The sequence below is a fragment of the Saccostrea echinata genome, unplaced genomic scaffold (assembly GCF_033153115.1).
Source record: "Saccostrea echinata isolate AGI-Se365-2 ecotype Australia unplaced genomic scaffold, CSIRO_AGI_Sech_v1 ptg000059l, whole genome shotgun sequence".
NCBI classification, from domain to species: domain Eukaryota; kingdom Metazoa; phylum Mollusca; class Bivalvia; order Ostreida; family Ostreidae; genus Saccostrea; species Saccostrea echinata.
Genome location: NW_026889808.1, coordinates 600,347 through 616,610, shown reverse-complemented (window position 1 = coordinate 616,610; position 16,264 = coordinate 600,347). Strand labels below are relative to the sequence as shown.

At 32.6% G+C, this 16,264-nt stretch overlaps 3 protein-coding genes across 3 annotated transcripts; 1 reads left to right on the top strand and 2 right to left on the bottom strand.

The window, feature by feature from the left end:
* Positions 1–289: 289 nt before the first annotated feature.
* On the bottom strand, positions 290–832 carry LOC133174776 (uncharacterized). The gene has a single exon (XM_061309871.1). The coding sequence runs from the start codon at positions 830–832 to the stop codon at positions 290–292; it is 543 nt and encodes a 180-aa protein (XP_061165855.1).
* A 33-nt stretch (positions 833–865) lies between these two features.
* On the bottom strand, positions 866–1,777 carry LOC133174775 (tripartite motif-containing protein 75-like). The gene has a single exon (XM_061309870.1). The coding sequence runs from the start codon at positions 1,775–1,777 to the stop codon at positions 866–868; it is 912 nt and encodes a 303-aa protein (XP_061165854.1).
* A 4,877-nt stretch (positions 1,778–6,654) lies between these two features.
* On the top strand, positions 6,655–14,207 carry LOC133174730 (palmitoyltransferase ZDHHC16-like). Its single transcript, XM_061309812.1, has 9 exons — positions 6,655–6,679; positions 9,143–9,399; positions 9,783–9,974; positions 10,246–10,357; positions 11,190–11,323; positions 11,461–11,529; positions 11,811–12,086; positions 13,589–13,659; positions 13,847–14,207. Exons 2-9 carry the CDS (start codon positions 9,205–9,207, stop codon positions 13,968–13,970), a joined length of 1,173 nt encoding a protein of 390 aa, XP_061165796.1. The 5' UTR covers positions 6,655–6,679; positions 9,143–9,204; the 3' UTR covers positions 13,971–14,207.
* Positions 14,208–16,264: the final 2,057 nt, after the last annotated feature.

Genomic DNA, 16,264 nt, shown 5'->3' with positions numbered 1-16,264 from the left:
GTTTGATGCGATGCGGCGAACGAGAATCAAACTCGGGCCTCCCGATCACGAATCAAATGCCGTTCCACTAGACCACCGTGACGCCTCAAATGATTTGAAGAGATCTAAGTTAAACATGTATACAAAGGATACAACTGTGCTCCCCCAAAGGAAGCTTTAAATCTCTTTTGATCTGATGACCCGCCCCTGTCAGCTCGATGTGAAAAGGCTATTCGGATCAGGTTACTGTTATTATAATATTTGATATATTTATTTCGTATGAGTGAATTCAATCAAAATTTATGTATAATTACATTTTACATTTGAACACTTTGACAAAGCCTTCATTGTATCCCACCCACAGTGTAGACTTGTACATTGTTAGTCTGCAAGTACGGTTCACTTCATTCTCTTTTAGCAAGAACTTGAAGAACTCCCCATCAGGACTCAGCAGATGGATCTGTTTGTTACCTAGGTCTGTAATAAGGATGTTACAGAGGGAGTCACACACTACATCAGTTGGATAAAAGTTCTTTGTTAGGTTCTGTCCACAGTAAACAGACTTCATACGACCAGAAGAAGACATAATTACTAGATCACCTGTAGAGGGACTAGTATAGTTCACAACACAGATATCACTGTTACTGTTCTGTGTGACTCTGACTGGTAATGTAAACAGTCTGGTCTGACCGTCCTCCTGGTACTCATACTCACGGATGACATCCTCTGTCACTGTGATGTGTCTCACGATACGTCTGCTGTACGAGTCCAAATTGTAATGCTCTGATTTGTTGTCTCTCAAGGTGACCAGCAGTCCACCGTCCACTGACTGACAGATTGTTCCTGGTAGCATTGGTTCCGTCCTGACAACTCTAGATATGGATCCTTATGGTGACAGACGGCCGATGGTCTTATTACTTAAGTCACTGAAATAAACTTCACCGATATCAGTCGCACACATGTCATTAGGAGTGAGACTAATTTTTCCTCTTTTGGCACCTTGATTGTTGACCTTTTCTATATATTTTGATTTAAATTCTCTTATGTAACATTCCTCTTCACTGACTGTCTCTAACACAACTATTATATTATCTCCATATTGAAATGAGTTAATCTGAGTCACATCAATGCAATCTAAATCTAAAGTAATTCTTCCAACCAAAGACTCAATTAAGTCCTCGTTTATCTCACCTCTTGTGTACGTCACTGAATATTCATAATTTTTTATAGGAACCTCCAATTCAGACAGCATTTTTGTCAGTTCTCTGTGGTTGTCAATCAAGCTGTAATCTGACATGGTGCTGTTGCTCTCCTCCAAGAATTCCACAGTGTCAATAATTCTTCGTTTCTTCTTTTCTAACTCAGATTTCACATGGTTCAGTTGATCATTAATTTTAACTAAATTACCTCTCAATGTTTGTTCATGGTGTTTTTTTATAACTGTCAGTCTGGCCATTATCTCATCATAATGCTTCTGTAGTTTTTTAATCTCACAGTCACAAAGTTTTTTATTTCCTATGACTTGTTTTGACATCTTCACTATCTTCTCGTCAATCCCAGAAAAATCTTCTTCCTTGATTTTCTTCATAAAGTTAAGCAGACCCCTCCTCCTTAGGCTAGCTGCAGTTGGAAGAGTTTTCCAATCATGATTTCTATGATCTGTTTTGGCACACTCAGCACAAATAAATTTATCACAGTCCTCACATATCATATCAATAGGCAATTCGTGAAATTCACACATTTCAATATGCTCTTGCGGCGAGCCCAATGGATATTTTGTCGCTTTACTGTCCGCCATGTTTGTCGGATGTGTCTAATGTAATGGCCCCCTTTTTATTGTGCATTTTAGATACAGGAAGAATTGTCAAGAGCCACTTGGAATTTAATGATTAATTGACGTGCAGTAAAATGTAAAAAACATGAATATATATACAACTGAAGATATGAGGAAAAACATTTAAATGGAGGAATTATTGTATATATGTTATTTATCATAGAGAGAGAGAGAGAGAGAGAGAGAGAGTTGGGGTGGGAATAAGTATCCTTATAAAGTGAATTGCTCTGTGCTTTCTATATTAAAATGTCTTCACTTGGGGCTGATGTGTTAGTTTAAGAATTTTTGTAAATTAAATGTGCTATGAAATAATGTTAATTTTATTACACTAAATGTATATATCAATAAAGATCCTCTAATAAAACTATGTCCACATAGCTGTATCTCAATTCCAATCTTCATGACCATGAAGTGTAGGACGGCGCCGAGAGAATTACATCGGCATCGAAAGCAAGTTTTAGACTTGCCTACATAGCCGAGCGGTCTAGTGTGCTGTTCCTGAACTGGTAGGAGACAGATTCCGCAGCTCGAGAGTTCAATCCCAGTTTTGGGGCGGAATTGAGTATCATATTCAATAAGGATAGGAATTTTATGTTTTCTTATGGGAATGATAATAATATGTTTTTTATAGGAATAACATGTTTATCAAATATAAATCATTTAATTATCGAATAAGATTGACAAAATTATCGAATAGGAATCACATGATTTCAAAGAGGAATAACAAATTATCGACTAGGAATCACATGCATGTTTTCGAATAAAAATTACATTTATCGAATAAGAATGATAAATTATCGAATAGGAATCACATTGTATCGAATAGGAATGATATGTTTTAAAAACAGAATAACAAAATTTTTGAATAGGAATAACAAAAAATTATTATAATGCAACCTTTGAAATGCTATACTCCTGTTTATTAAACGTGCATTTAAAGATATACATACTTTTCATAATATTATGCTTTTCCTGGAGGTCAGAATGGGTTTTAAATTTGCAATAAATGTAAAGTATAAAAGGAAAAAAAAAACTTTTATAGATCTTTTGCAAAGCAACAAGAATAAAAATTATGAAAATGGTATGATACAAGTCTCTTGCAGTGTTGATAGAATTTTTTCTACTCCTCGCTATATATTGGATACGTATTTCAGAAAATTTATAGGATGAAGTTGATGGTTATAATGATGATTATGAAAGTGATATAATGCTCAATTGTTTGTATGAGCCTAATACAGTTTCATAAATTTGTGGCAACATTAAAAAAATATATACAACTTTAAGTACACTCTGTATATACTGAAGCATCTCGTTGGCGTAACAAATTGTTATTACAGGACTTGAATAAATGGAATCAGATGTTTATACAAGAATATAATGATTATTTTAAGTCACATGTGTCGCTCACGTGACCTAGCTATTGCTATCAGTTTTCGTCCGCCGTCGTCGGTCGTAATTTGTTTTAAAAAATTTTAGCTTTTGCTTCGGAACGGCTGAAAGAATTTCAATGAATTCTGAATGATAACATCTATAAGTATATAAGGAGAACAAAGATACGGCAAAAGAGAAGTTCCTTTTCGAATTTAGGACGTTGGCACGATTTAAGATATTTTTTAAACTATGAATAAATCAAACGTCTGCAAGTTATGAATATGTGTTGATTTATAAAATTACTAAAGGTCAGGCCCGTAGGAAGCAATTTCAGTTTGGGGGGTACAGCCATATATTTTCAGTTGTGGGGGGGGGGGCACTATTAACAACAAAAAACTCCTTGACAATCAAAAAATTTATTGAGGGGGCACGTGCATATAATAGATATATAATAGGTATTCTCTAGTATTCTATATATCGGTAAAATTATTGGGGGCACGGCTCCCGTGCCCCCCCCCCCGGTTCCTTTGTTCATGAAGTTAGAGAGACTTAGTATGCATTCAAGATAAACATCCACTGGTTAATCTGATAAAGATAATCGACAAATGTTGATCTTACCAGCTTCAGACTCTCTGTTTTGCTGGACATGAATAATGAATTCAAGAATGGCCAAATGTTGTGTATGCTATAATGTATATGAATGTAATGTGCAAATATGAAGAAAAATCATACAAACGAAAAAATTGTCGTGAAATTAACAACAACCATGATACAATCCCAAATCATTTTGGAAAATGTTGCACAAACTAGATAAAATGCAGAATATGCATGACACCTCTCCTGATCTTCCCTGTGAAATATTTTTTCAGCACATTGTATTTCAAAACACTGAATACTGCGAATAGCAATCAGGATGATTTCTACAAACTCATTACATATAAGTTTAATGTTTTAAAACAGAAACTAGAGAATGATGTTAGTCCCCCAATCACAACTCAAGAAATAATGAATGCCATAAAAAATCTCAAACAAGGTAAAAGTACATCCATGGATCTTATTTCAGATGAAATGTTAAAAAATGGAGGTAGTGTATTACTGAAGCCACTACATTTATAATCTTTTCAACTTTATTTTAAACTCAGGGTAATTTCCTACTCTACGGAATGAAAGTATTCTCGTACTCTTACATAAATCTGGTAATAAACTTGATCCTTGTAATTACAGAGGTATATTTTTTTCATCATATCAAATTTAGGAAAACTTTTTAATAGGATTATTCATTTCAGATTCCTAGATTTGATCAAGGATGCATCACTAATTAGTGAAAATCAAATTGGTTTCAAAGAAAAAAGCAGAACATCAGATCATATTTTTACAATCAAGACTATATCGGAATATTATAAAAACAAAAAAGCAAAAAGTTTATGCAAACTTTTATCGATCTAAGTAAAGCATTTGACACTATATGGAGGGCTGGACTTTATTATAAATTCCTGAAATCCATTATACACACCAATATGTTCAATATCATATTTTCTATGTATGAGAGTACGAAAACCAATATAAAGTTTGCTAATGGACTCAATATAAAGCATTCACATCTGAATATGGTGTTAAGCAAGGCGATATCTTAAGCCCATCTCCCTTCAACATTTTTATTAATGGTATTGTTGATGAACTTAAAACAAGCAATTGTGATCCTGTTCAATTGTGAATTGTTCAAATTGGTGAAATCTCTGTAAATTGTTTATTATATGCTGATAATATTGTTTTATTATCTGAAAGTAAGGTTGGGTTACAGAATTGTTTGAACATTCTCGAAACATATTGTTCTAACTGGAAACTACAGGTTAATGCTGAGAAGTGTAAAGTCCTTATTTTTAACTCAAATGGTAAATTTTGTATCAATGAGTTTACATATAATGGAAGTGTCCTTCAGAAAGTATCAAAGTTTTGTTATCTTGGATTAACTTTAAAATGTAATGGAAATCTGAATGCTATATCAGTACTTATGGAAAAGCCCAGAAAAGCCTATCTTATAATTAAGAAAACCAATGGTTTGGATAATCCATGTAAACTTTTGGAAAAACTTTTTGAATCGATTGTAACACCAGTTCTTCTTTATTGCTGTGAGATCTGGGGTATTTATATGATTTTATGATTGAAAAATTTCACATAAAGTTTATTCAGGAAATTTTAGTACATTGTAAAACTACTACATGCTCTTTGCAGAGCAGATTTAGGTAGACAACCCTAGCTGTGGACAAGAATACATTTTTCATGTATAAAATTTTGGAACCATCTTATTACTTCCAAGAATACTTAAGCATTTAAAATCTATAAAGCAACAGTCCAAACAAACTCTTGGACTAAATTTTTTTTTTTCAATTTTCAACAAGTAAGAATTTTGTAAAAATTTTCATTCATTACTAAAAAAGAAAATTCAATAAAATCACTACTGGGAAGCATAAAGCAAAGAATATCAGATCAATGCTTACATGAAGAATATGCAAAGATTCAAAATTCACCAAAACTAAAATTTTACCAAATTGTTTTTGATAATTTTAAACGCTGTAGATACACTGATAAATTAAAGTAGAGAACAGAGATATCAATTATTAGCAGGTTGAGACTGAGTGCACATATAATCTAGTCATAGAAGAAGGAAGACATTTGTCTATACCCACAGATGAAAGATTTTGTAATATTTGCAATACAGGGGATCGATTGAAGATGAATTTCATTTCCTATTCAGCTGCCAAAAATACCATAATCATAGGTTAAGTTAAAATATTGTATTATTTTATTGTATTGTATAATGTGATAATAATGACTTCAGCTCCTATGCTCTGGCTTGTTTGGATGTTTAGCGTGTTTCCAAGATCAAATTATCTCAAGAATTCTATTGAACTACCTGACCAACAAGCCTTGGCGAAACTTTGTACATGTACTGTCTGACGCCATGACAAATAGATTCTTAGATTATTACCCCGTCCCAAAGTTTTTGTAAATTATTTCTCTTTGTTAGGTTCCCAAAAGCTACTAAGCTTTCTGGCGAATTACTCTTTTGAGCATATATCTCAGTCTAAATTGAGGAATAATATTTTTGTAAATATTTTTGATTATTTTTGTAACATCTTGCAAGTCTACACATATACGCTTTCGAAAAAAAAAGCAAACTTTTGCCGCGAATTTGTTACTTTCATTGTGAAATTAACACATCTGTGAGAATATGTATTCGATGGATAAATTACAGTATTTTCAATATTTTGAATGTAATAAATATACAGTGTATGTCTAAAATCTTTTGGCGGAGAAGAATCTCTAATGCGAAACACTATTGTCCCGAATTGTTTAAAATTTCAATTTAGAGCTCTTCGGTATAGAAGGTGAATCGAGTAGTCGCAACAAAAACATTACTAATGGTAATGCCTGGAGGAGGTGGAGACCGTGGTCTTCAAGCTCAAAAGTTTAGACAACATTAATTAGATACAGGTGGTGTATTTACTATTTAAATATGCTTATTGTTTTTGTCTTCGTAAAAAAATGTTTAAATAAAGTGCATGTTAAAAGATTTCTCGGTTGCACATCAACCTTGCCAAGGAAAAACCTACATTTCATAACCAGTCTAGACGAACTCCAAAAACAGCGTGAACTCCGAAAATGAAGTCTTTGGCTCCATCATGCATTGCGACAAAATGGCGTCCGATGTAAACAAACGATGGATTGTCGTTCGCTTTCTCCAAATATACGGCTGCATAATGGTGTATTTAGTGCATTATTACTTCATTTTATTTTTTGTTGAATGGATAATCGCATTTATTAAATTATTTTGTGAATATTGACTTATTTATCGCTTCAAACTCTTGCATAATAGTGAATTGGATATACGACATCGAATTCAATACTGCCGGTAAGAAATATTTTCTTATTTAATTTATTGTGTCCTTGATTTAAATTCTATGTCGATCCTACAATAAGGGTGCTTTTATTTGTTTTTGAAGACACCCAACTTGTATTTATTTTAATCAGAAAATGCGCATTTTTCACCACGGAGCAGAGATATTAACAAGTTCATTTTTAGAAGACATGTTGTGCCCTTAATATCTAGAAGAGTGGTTTTTAAAGTCTTCATATTAACAGATAATAGGTTTAAAAATGTTTTCATAATAATATCTGTTCGTATGTGATAAAAAAAATCGGTAAATAACGATGGTAAAAACTTAAGCGTTCAATTCAGATGTCGTACACAAATTACAAACCGGAATGCTAATTTATGTGCAAAATTCAGTCAGGTTTTTAACAGTTACAACATATATTGTCCCATTTTGCATATATATCCCTATTATTTGCATATTTACTCCTCAAAACGTATCATTTTCTCTGTAATTGATCTGACATGAAACGTTAACTTTGAAAGTAAATATCTCCTTTTTTGCAAATAAAATCAAAAATCTGACAAATACGATCTCTTCCAAAGTCTTTTATTTAGCGTTTCTGAGTACTGGTATAATTGCCATACTTTCCAAAACTTTGCACGGACAGTTTTTGTAGACCCATCATTTTTGCCGAAAAATCGCCATTTTTTGTGAGTGCGCGCATGCGCGGACTCTATTTTCGGAGTCTTTTTCAGTCTCAATTTCTTACTTCCGGAAACGCTGTTTTTGGAGTTCGTCTAGACTGATAACATGCACGTGGTTATTTTCCTGGAACGTCATATATCAAAAAAAAAAGGGGCAAGCCTGGAAACATATATTTTGGACAACTGGAAAAGCTGTGGATAGTTGTTTAAAGGTGCTGTTTCATTGTTTATTTATCGAATAAATCGCGCTACCTAAAACAACAACAACCAGCAACAGAAGACTGTGTAAGAAGAGGTCATTCTTTTGCATCACTGTTAAACAAAGAAACAAAAAAAAAGAGAAGTATCTAGGAATTCAAAGTATTTATCCATAATGTAAAGCAGAATGCTCAGGATTCAATTTTCAAATGGGATATAAATTTACAATGCAAAAAATGAAAATTTTTATCTTGGCTTTATTTATCATAAATCCGCATTAAGATACTTATAAAGAAATAACTTTTGGTTAACAAGTTTTTCTGTATGACCACTGTTTAAGAGATTGATCCCTCGGAAGTTGGTAAACTTCTTGGGGATCAATCTAACAACCCGTAGGGTTGCAGAAAAACTTGCTTGCCAAAAGTTATTCCTTTTAATGTATTTTGATGCAGATTTATGATATTTATAGCCAAAAAAATTTTTCTTTTTTTTGCACTGTAAATTTATATCCCATTTGGGATATTATATCCTAGACGGGTTAATATATCCCATTTGGGCGATTGTTCCCAACCTGTTTAACTATACTTGGCATTGCCATAGGGTTGATGGAAATGCATCTTTCAGTACCCTAATGCAGGAAATAATTAGCTTTTACATATACCAGGACATATTGCAGCACTTCTTGTCTTAGAGAATTTGGAATGTTATTAATCTACATGTAGATAGGATGTAAAGTGGGAAGTTCGTATTGTATTGTTTTCAAAATGACCAGAATGAGAGTAAAATGATATTGATTTCTTTATTTGGTGTTTTTTACCCATATTTTTTAAAATGGTTAAGTTTGGAAAATAAAGGCTCACAGAAAAGGGAATATCCTTAAACAGTTGAAATCATTAAAACTTAAAACTGTATTCACAACATGAAAATAATTTTGTTTTCCATGGGTTCACCTGTTTTTCACCTGTATTTTAAAATCAGCCTATTTATCCATTTTCAGACTGAAGATTTTTACATTGAAATCTTTAAAATGGTTGGGAAAATATGCATATGCTTAATATGGGGAAAATATGCATATTGTATATATAAGAGAAAAATTACCACATTTCCAAGGGGGGAACTGCCTACATTTAGTTCTGATTTTGGATCATGAAAACACTGTTTATCTGCATATTTTGTAGACGGAATGAAAAAGAGGAGGAACCAGAGCCGTCTTGTGTGCTAAGTCTGTGTTCTCCAGGAAATGGCACGAGTTCGTTGGAGAGCGACTGAGTTTCCTCAGCGACTGATTTCCAGATGTAAAGCTCTGGTTTCCTGGCTTATCCTTCTACGTCAGACTCTGTTCTATAATGAGTTCACCTCGTACATGGTCGGGCTGGAAACAGCAGCAGAGCCAATGTTTTGGACAGTGGATAAATTTTCCAAATACTTTGGACCAGTAAGAGGATTCTAAATAAATTTTTATTTAGTAGCTATGTTTCTTGGGGAGGGTAAGATTTATGAATTTTGTAGGAAATTTTTGTGCATTTACTTATTGGAACCTATTCAGAAAACAGGAAGTATTTATTGCAGTAATTAATTTTGTGTTTCTAATTTAATTATGTTCGATGATGTTCTCAAGTTAATGCCTTAATGATTGTGTGGGAGATGCTGATATGTCAATATCACTAACATAATAAGTACATTTACAGTATATATAGCTTATAATAACATAAAGAAAAGCAGCAGAATAGTAATGCATCAAGTACATAAAACAACAATTATTATATTTAAGCAAATACAGTAAGTACAGTAACTCATTAAGTGTTGTAATTGTTGTAGATTTTTATGATACTGGTTGTGTGTCTGACTACGTCTGTGGTCGTCATCTTCTACATCTGCCTCCTGCCCCACGTCTACCAACAAAGTCTCAGTAAAACCGTATTCCATCTAATTTTTGGACATTGGCTCCTTGTGAATATTGTGTTTAATTATGTAATGGCTGTCTTCACAGACCCGGGACATCCACCAAGAGTAGGTATTTCTAGCATGTCTTATTTTAAGTAGTTAAATGACACAGGGAATGTCTTCCCAATCCAAAAATTTTACTTCTGTGTTGGAAAAAAAATGATTCAGTATGCAATGAAATTTGTATAGAAAACACATATTCATGGTATACCAGATATCAGTGTTTGAGATACTGAAGTTCAACTGTATCTTTACAAGAAATAATCTATAACATGAAACCATTTAATATAAAGAGACTTTTCCAAATGAAAAATAATTTAAGTCTTTTCTTTTTTAGGAGATTCCAGAAACGGTTTCTATATGTAAGAAATGTATATCCCCCAAGCCTCCACGAGCCCATCACTGCAGTATTTGTGACAAGTGTGTACTAAAAATGGACCACCATTGCCGTATCCTTTCATATGCAGAAAGATAATCTGATTCATTAATCTAAAGTGCACAGTCAGTTTGAATGGTAACAAGCCAGATACATAAAACATTCTACATTTCATAGTTTAATTTAGATCTGAACAAAGTTAATTGAATGAAGGTATACGTGTCAAAGCAAACTTGTAGGACACTATCAGTGCTTGAATTCTCTGTTAAGACATATGAAATACTGTGAATGTAGACATGTTTGTGTTGTGAAAATTTTTATGAATTTTGGAATTATAAAAGTTTTGCAAGATTTACTTCCGATTTCATTCTGAAGTCTCTGGTTTTATCCTACACTGTACCAGTAACCGGAAGCTCTTGTATCCCGTCTATAGTCTTAAAATGTCATGAAGTTAATGAGTTAAAGAGACTTGATCAAGGATGTCTGGAACAATAAATGTCTCTAGAAGTGAGCTATGTCTTATTGAAGTAGGTTAATGATTGATAAATTGATAAAATACTGGCTAGAAGTGGGGGTGCCTGAAATTGAGTTAGGTACATCGTGGGAAAAATTAGTAGTTATGCCCTGTATACAAAACAAGTGCCTGTGTTTTCTCACTGTAAATTATTTATTTTGTATTTATGAAGAATATTTCCTCAGTCACAAATATTATTACTTACTGTTTCAGATTGATATCAAACTGACAAATCACTAATAAAAATTGTTACAGAAAGTTGTTGGTATACTGAATACTTTTGATTCTGGAATTTTTTTCTAAACACCTATTTACATGTACATGTGTGGGATTTTACAAAAGTAGCTCAAATCTTAAACTATACACCATGTTATCCCTAACAACCTGAAAGCTTGGATAAACAATTGTGTCGGGTTCTACAACCATCGCTACTTCTTCCAGTTCTGTGTTTTTATGTTGTCAGGGACCATCTATGTTTGTGTGACAGGAGTCGACTTGTTCAAACAGCATTTTTATGGTGACAAGGTAATGGTTTTGGAAAATTACTACATTACAATTATTTGCTGCAAAAATGTAGACCAGCAAATTATTAGCTATAGATTGTTAATGCCTACAATTTTGTACAATTCTATTACATTGTCTTTTTGTTTTATTTGTTTCAGTACTATCCCTTCCCTGCTGTTCTGTATCCACTCAATATGGCTTACGACATTATTTATGGAGACCATAATGTGAGTAGAAAACAACATCCCTCTCCCCAGTAATAATAAGAAAAGAAGATCCTTTAATTCACATGCTGTAGAAAATATTTTCAAGATACATGTAATGTAAGTACAGTATGTTGAATGCAATAACAATAAAAAGATGCACACAGCTTAACATATAAGATAAATATTTCAAAATCAGCTTTGCTGTGTCATGATGCATGTCTTACAACTTTATGCATCATCCCTCATTTTACCATTTTGAACAACTTTTGATTAAAAATGAGTATTTTTTTTGTCCTCCACAGAAACCATTCCTGGGAGGTATAGCAGCGGTACCAGTTAACTCCTCTTTAAACCAGAATCACAAAGGGCAGCACCAGCCAGGGGTGGATCTAGAAGTTGACATGAGGAATCAGCATTACCACACTGCCGTGGTGTATGAGTTTGTTCTCTGCTCTGCGGTGGTGATCGCTTTGTTACTGTTAGTGTGCTGGCATGTCAGAATGATCAGTCTGGGGGAGACAAATATAGAAGTGTACATCAACAGGAAGGAAGTTAGCAGACTGAAAAAGTTAGGACTGGTAAGGATAAACAGGAAGTATATAGGATAGGAATGTTACACAGGAAGTAGTTATAGCCAAATCTGATCAATATAAGTAACTTTGGCATAATACATACTAATGCCTAAGTCACTTTCTCACTAATCACTGAATAAAATTTAATGAGACTGGTAAGATAAAAGAAAAAGGAATAAGATAGTAAAAATACAGTCAAACTGCCTTATCTCCAACTCAATAGGACCAAGAAAAAAACCCGGAGATATCCAAGTGTTGTAGATATCAGTGGTAAAAGAGTTGAATAGTAAAATATTTAAAGTGACAGTATGGCGCATCTCATCAAAAAACTAACTTGATAAAATTTTCCTACAAGATTTGGAATTTGTTTACTACTCATAAATATATAAACTTTCAGAAAATTACAACTTTCACAATTAAATAATTTTGATTATTTCATTAGAATTAATAGCTATTTATGGGACGTAAATATATACATCGCAACGTGTTCGGGGTTCCACATTCCATGCCATGCACGCATGCATAGTTTTCATAAACAAAACAGCATGGTAAGAGAGGGGAAGCCCGGTAGGCCTGCTACATTGACAAAGTCGACCAAAAAGAAAAAGAAACTGAAAATAGAGCTTGAAAAAGCAACTTTCCTGACTATAATTTAGTTTGGGGATTAATATAATCCTTGGATAAGGAAGAAACGGTAACTCGGTGACACTCACGCAGGGCTCTCAAAGGTTCTACTCGACAGGTTTGTTGATACTTGTTACCATTTCTCATTTTTCCATCGCTTTCAAAGGAAAAAAAAAATAGTGTAAACTCAACATAAGAATACACCTACATGTATGACTTATAAACATTGTTGCCATTTGAAGTGCTAATTTTTTTAACTGTGCAGAAAAATATTTTGTTTGACATATGCCGCGATAACGTATGACTTGGTGGTTTTTCCTTTCTCGGACCCCAATACACAAAACGTCAACATTTGTACTTTTAATTCTTTTAAATTCGCCTGAAAACAGACTAAAAACTTTACGATTATTATTTTAGATTATTTCATCAGAAATTTATGATAATTTGCTTTTGACAATTGCTTTTATCTCATATTCATTATAATTGCAAACTCTACAGTGTAGGCACGTGCTGTTTTAGAATTCACGTGGTACAAATAAACAGATCTAAGATTGCTCCAGTTTGTACGACCCTTGATTTTCCGAAAGATTCTAATTACGTTAATTTTGTATGGAAGAGAATATTTTTGTTTCTCAAACTGCTTACATCAACTTTATACTTGATTTCTTAATGATATATTGGGTAAATTTGAATGAAAAAGCACACGTTTTGCAGCCGTACTGTCGCTTTAAAGAATAACCACATCACTTCAACATATCCATGGTGTTTGAGATATCAGTGTTCAAGATACCAGTTGAAAGTTTAACTGTAGGAATGATCAATAAAAAAAATCTAAGCTGTATTTGGATACAGTTTTAATTCTTATTTTTGTTTCCTTTATACAGGTGTATACCAACCCTTACCATTATGGATTTTTCAAAAACTGGCAGATATTTTTTGGACTTGGAAAGGGGAGGTAAAGTATTTTCTAATTTAGGAAGCAATGCAGCTCACACCTGTACTTGTACATTGTAACATTGTTACATGTACTTTAATCAATGATGTAACAATGTCTTTACTTCAGTTAAAGATCTCCAGTTGTGTTGATACATGTATGTATTAGGACATTAGCAATCTGTAATTGTTATGTGTATTTGTTGTAGGACATTTTTGAAGAATGTTCTTTTCCCTTCTACCCATACACCGTGTGGTGATGGACTTACATTCCCTCGAGTCCCAAACAAGGGGCCCAGAGAAGACAAAGACAGAGGCCTGATGCTGTTATGACAAAAGTGGTCAGACTAGTAAACTACCCTCAACAACAATTATCAGTATCCTTCAGATTAAGGGCCTCTAAGACTGAGGGTGCTAAAAGAGTTCAACAAAAGGGGCATCACTCTTGAATACATTTTTAATTTTATCTATGCTGAAATACAATATAGTTCTGTCAAATTCAATAACAATGTCAATTTGGTTAAGAATTAGTCTTTCGTAATGAGTCAGAAAAAATGAAAAAGGTGCTAAATTTTTTTTTTTTGTTTTGTTTTTGTTTTTCGAGTTTACAATTATTTTTTATATTAAAGTAGTTAAATCAGTTTTATGTGTTTGATTATAAAGGTTGTTCGGCTACCATAAACACTGAAGCTAGCCTGTAGGAAATTTTTTTATTGTCAAAGCATATTTTGTTGAATAAATTCTATAAGGATTTTAAAAGTTAACAGAGAAAGAATATTTATACCCTCTACTTGTGAAATAGGTCAAGACAAAGATGAGAAAAAAATAATTATACATGATTAGTTTGAAAATAACCCTTTGATAAGAGATATAACTCTTCCTGGGATAAATCAATAAGATACCTTTCTAAAGATTTCTGGTTAATTTTGAAATTTGTGTGTAAATTGAAATTTTGTGTGTAAATTTTGTAATCATATTTTTATAGGTTTTCTTTTGGAAAATATTTGATTGTTAAAAGGCCATTTCTTTCAAATGTTTTGCCACAATGAATGCTGAAAATTTGTGTCATTATATTTTAAGATTTCTTTTGGAAAATCATGAGTGTTTAAAAAAAATTGTAAATGAGTGAACAGAGGAATGTGGAACCTGAACATTTAAACAATCAAAGTATAACTCATCAGTATAGGTATAATGGAGAATGGTATAATATAGTCGAACCTTGATATCTTGAAGTCAATGAGCCTCTACGTTTACACAATCAAGTTTTACTCATCAGTACAAGTATAATAGTGAAATGGTATAATATAGTGGAACCTTGATATCTTGAACTCAACGGACCAAGGAAAAACTTCAAGATATCCGAGGTTCGATATATTAGGGGTAAAATACTTAAAGAAAAAATGCTTGGGACTACCAAATAGCTTTGACATATATCCATGGTATTCAAGAAATCCGTGTTTGAGATACCAAAGTTCAACTGTAATTTAAGCCTCTCAAAAATTATTTATTTGTTCACTGGAGGGGGCATTTAACTCCTTGATCTCAATTATTTCTTTTGTAATTCATGTCAATTCACTATTTTCATTAGGCAATTTGATAATTTTATACATGCCTTATTTGTGTTAGAAAATTTTCCACGTGACTTGACTACTTGAAAGTTCTGCTCATTCTGTATCAGAGTTTGTTTATTTATTGTTAACGAGAGAGGATCAGTCAAACTGGGTAATGTGAAGATGTGTATTTTATTTTTTTTTTTTTGTGTGTGTTGTTCACAGGAATAATGACTTTTAGTGTTACTTTGTTATCATAAATAATGCTCTAGAATTTTACATTTAAATATTTAATTTTACTTTTATAATGAATATAAAATTCAGGATAACGTACAACCCGAGATAATCAAGTAATTTACACATTTATTCTGAAACTGAGCCCTTTACAATATGAATTAGACTGATTCTATCGGACATTCATTCAATGATCATTTAAAGTTGTTTTGATAAGTAGGTATACTTTTCACGTCTTTAAGACATTTAAAGAAGGTTTTAATTTTGTTGTCCTCGATTCTAGATCCGATCGTATTTAACTAATAAAAACTATGAATGTACGTTTTGTATTATACATAAAGCATTTATTTATTGTATAAATTTTTAACACCTTAATCAAAACATTTTAGTAGGTCTATAAGATTAGAGAGTATAGATGGAAATTGATCGCTAGTAAATTAAACAGGGAGAATCCCAGCACTGTTGTAATAAAAATTTATTAATCACAGTACTTCTTTTTATGAGATCTGAAAAACACCGAATATTCGAATCTTAAATTCATATTCGAATATCAACTCATCGAATGAATATTCGAATGTTCGAATATTCGTTGACATCCCTACTTTTTTGTATAATTTTCTTTAAATAACACAAGGATTTTCATCATTTGATATTTATTCAAAATCATGATAATGTGTACTGATTTTTTTCTAAGAACATCTTATTGCAGTATGAGTTTTATGAAAAATAATCAACAGGTAGAGTACATTGTAAGGTAAATTGTGTATGACTTTATATAATGGTACTTTAAATGACAGGTCACAAATCTTTACAGTTTTTATTGGTAGGAGATTTTTAGTGTGA

Excerpts from the sequence above, each read along its gene's own strand:
- LOC133174776 (XM_061309871.1), bottom strand. The coding sequence starts at position 832 with ATGCTACCAGGAACAATCTGTCAGTCAGTGGACGGTGGACTGCTGGTC.
- LOC133174775 (XM_061309870.1), bottom strand. The coding sequence starts at position 1,777 with ATGGCGGACAGTAAAGCGACAAAATATCCATTGGGCTCGCCGCAAGAG.
- LOC133174730 (XM_061309812.1), top strand. The coding sequence starts at position 9,205 with ATGGCACGAGTTCGTTGGAGAGCGACTGAGTTTCCTCAGCGACTGATT. Across the intron at positions 9,400-9,782 it reads TTTCCAAATACTTTGGACCA|ATTTTTATGATACTGGTTGT; the intron begins GTAAGAGGATTC and ends TAATTGTTGTAG. Across the intron at positions 12,087-13,588 it reads GACTGAAAAAGTTAGGACTG|GTGTATACCAACCCTTACCA; the intron begins GTAAGGATAAAC and ends TCCTTTATACAG.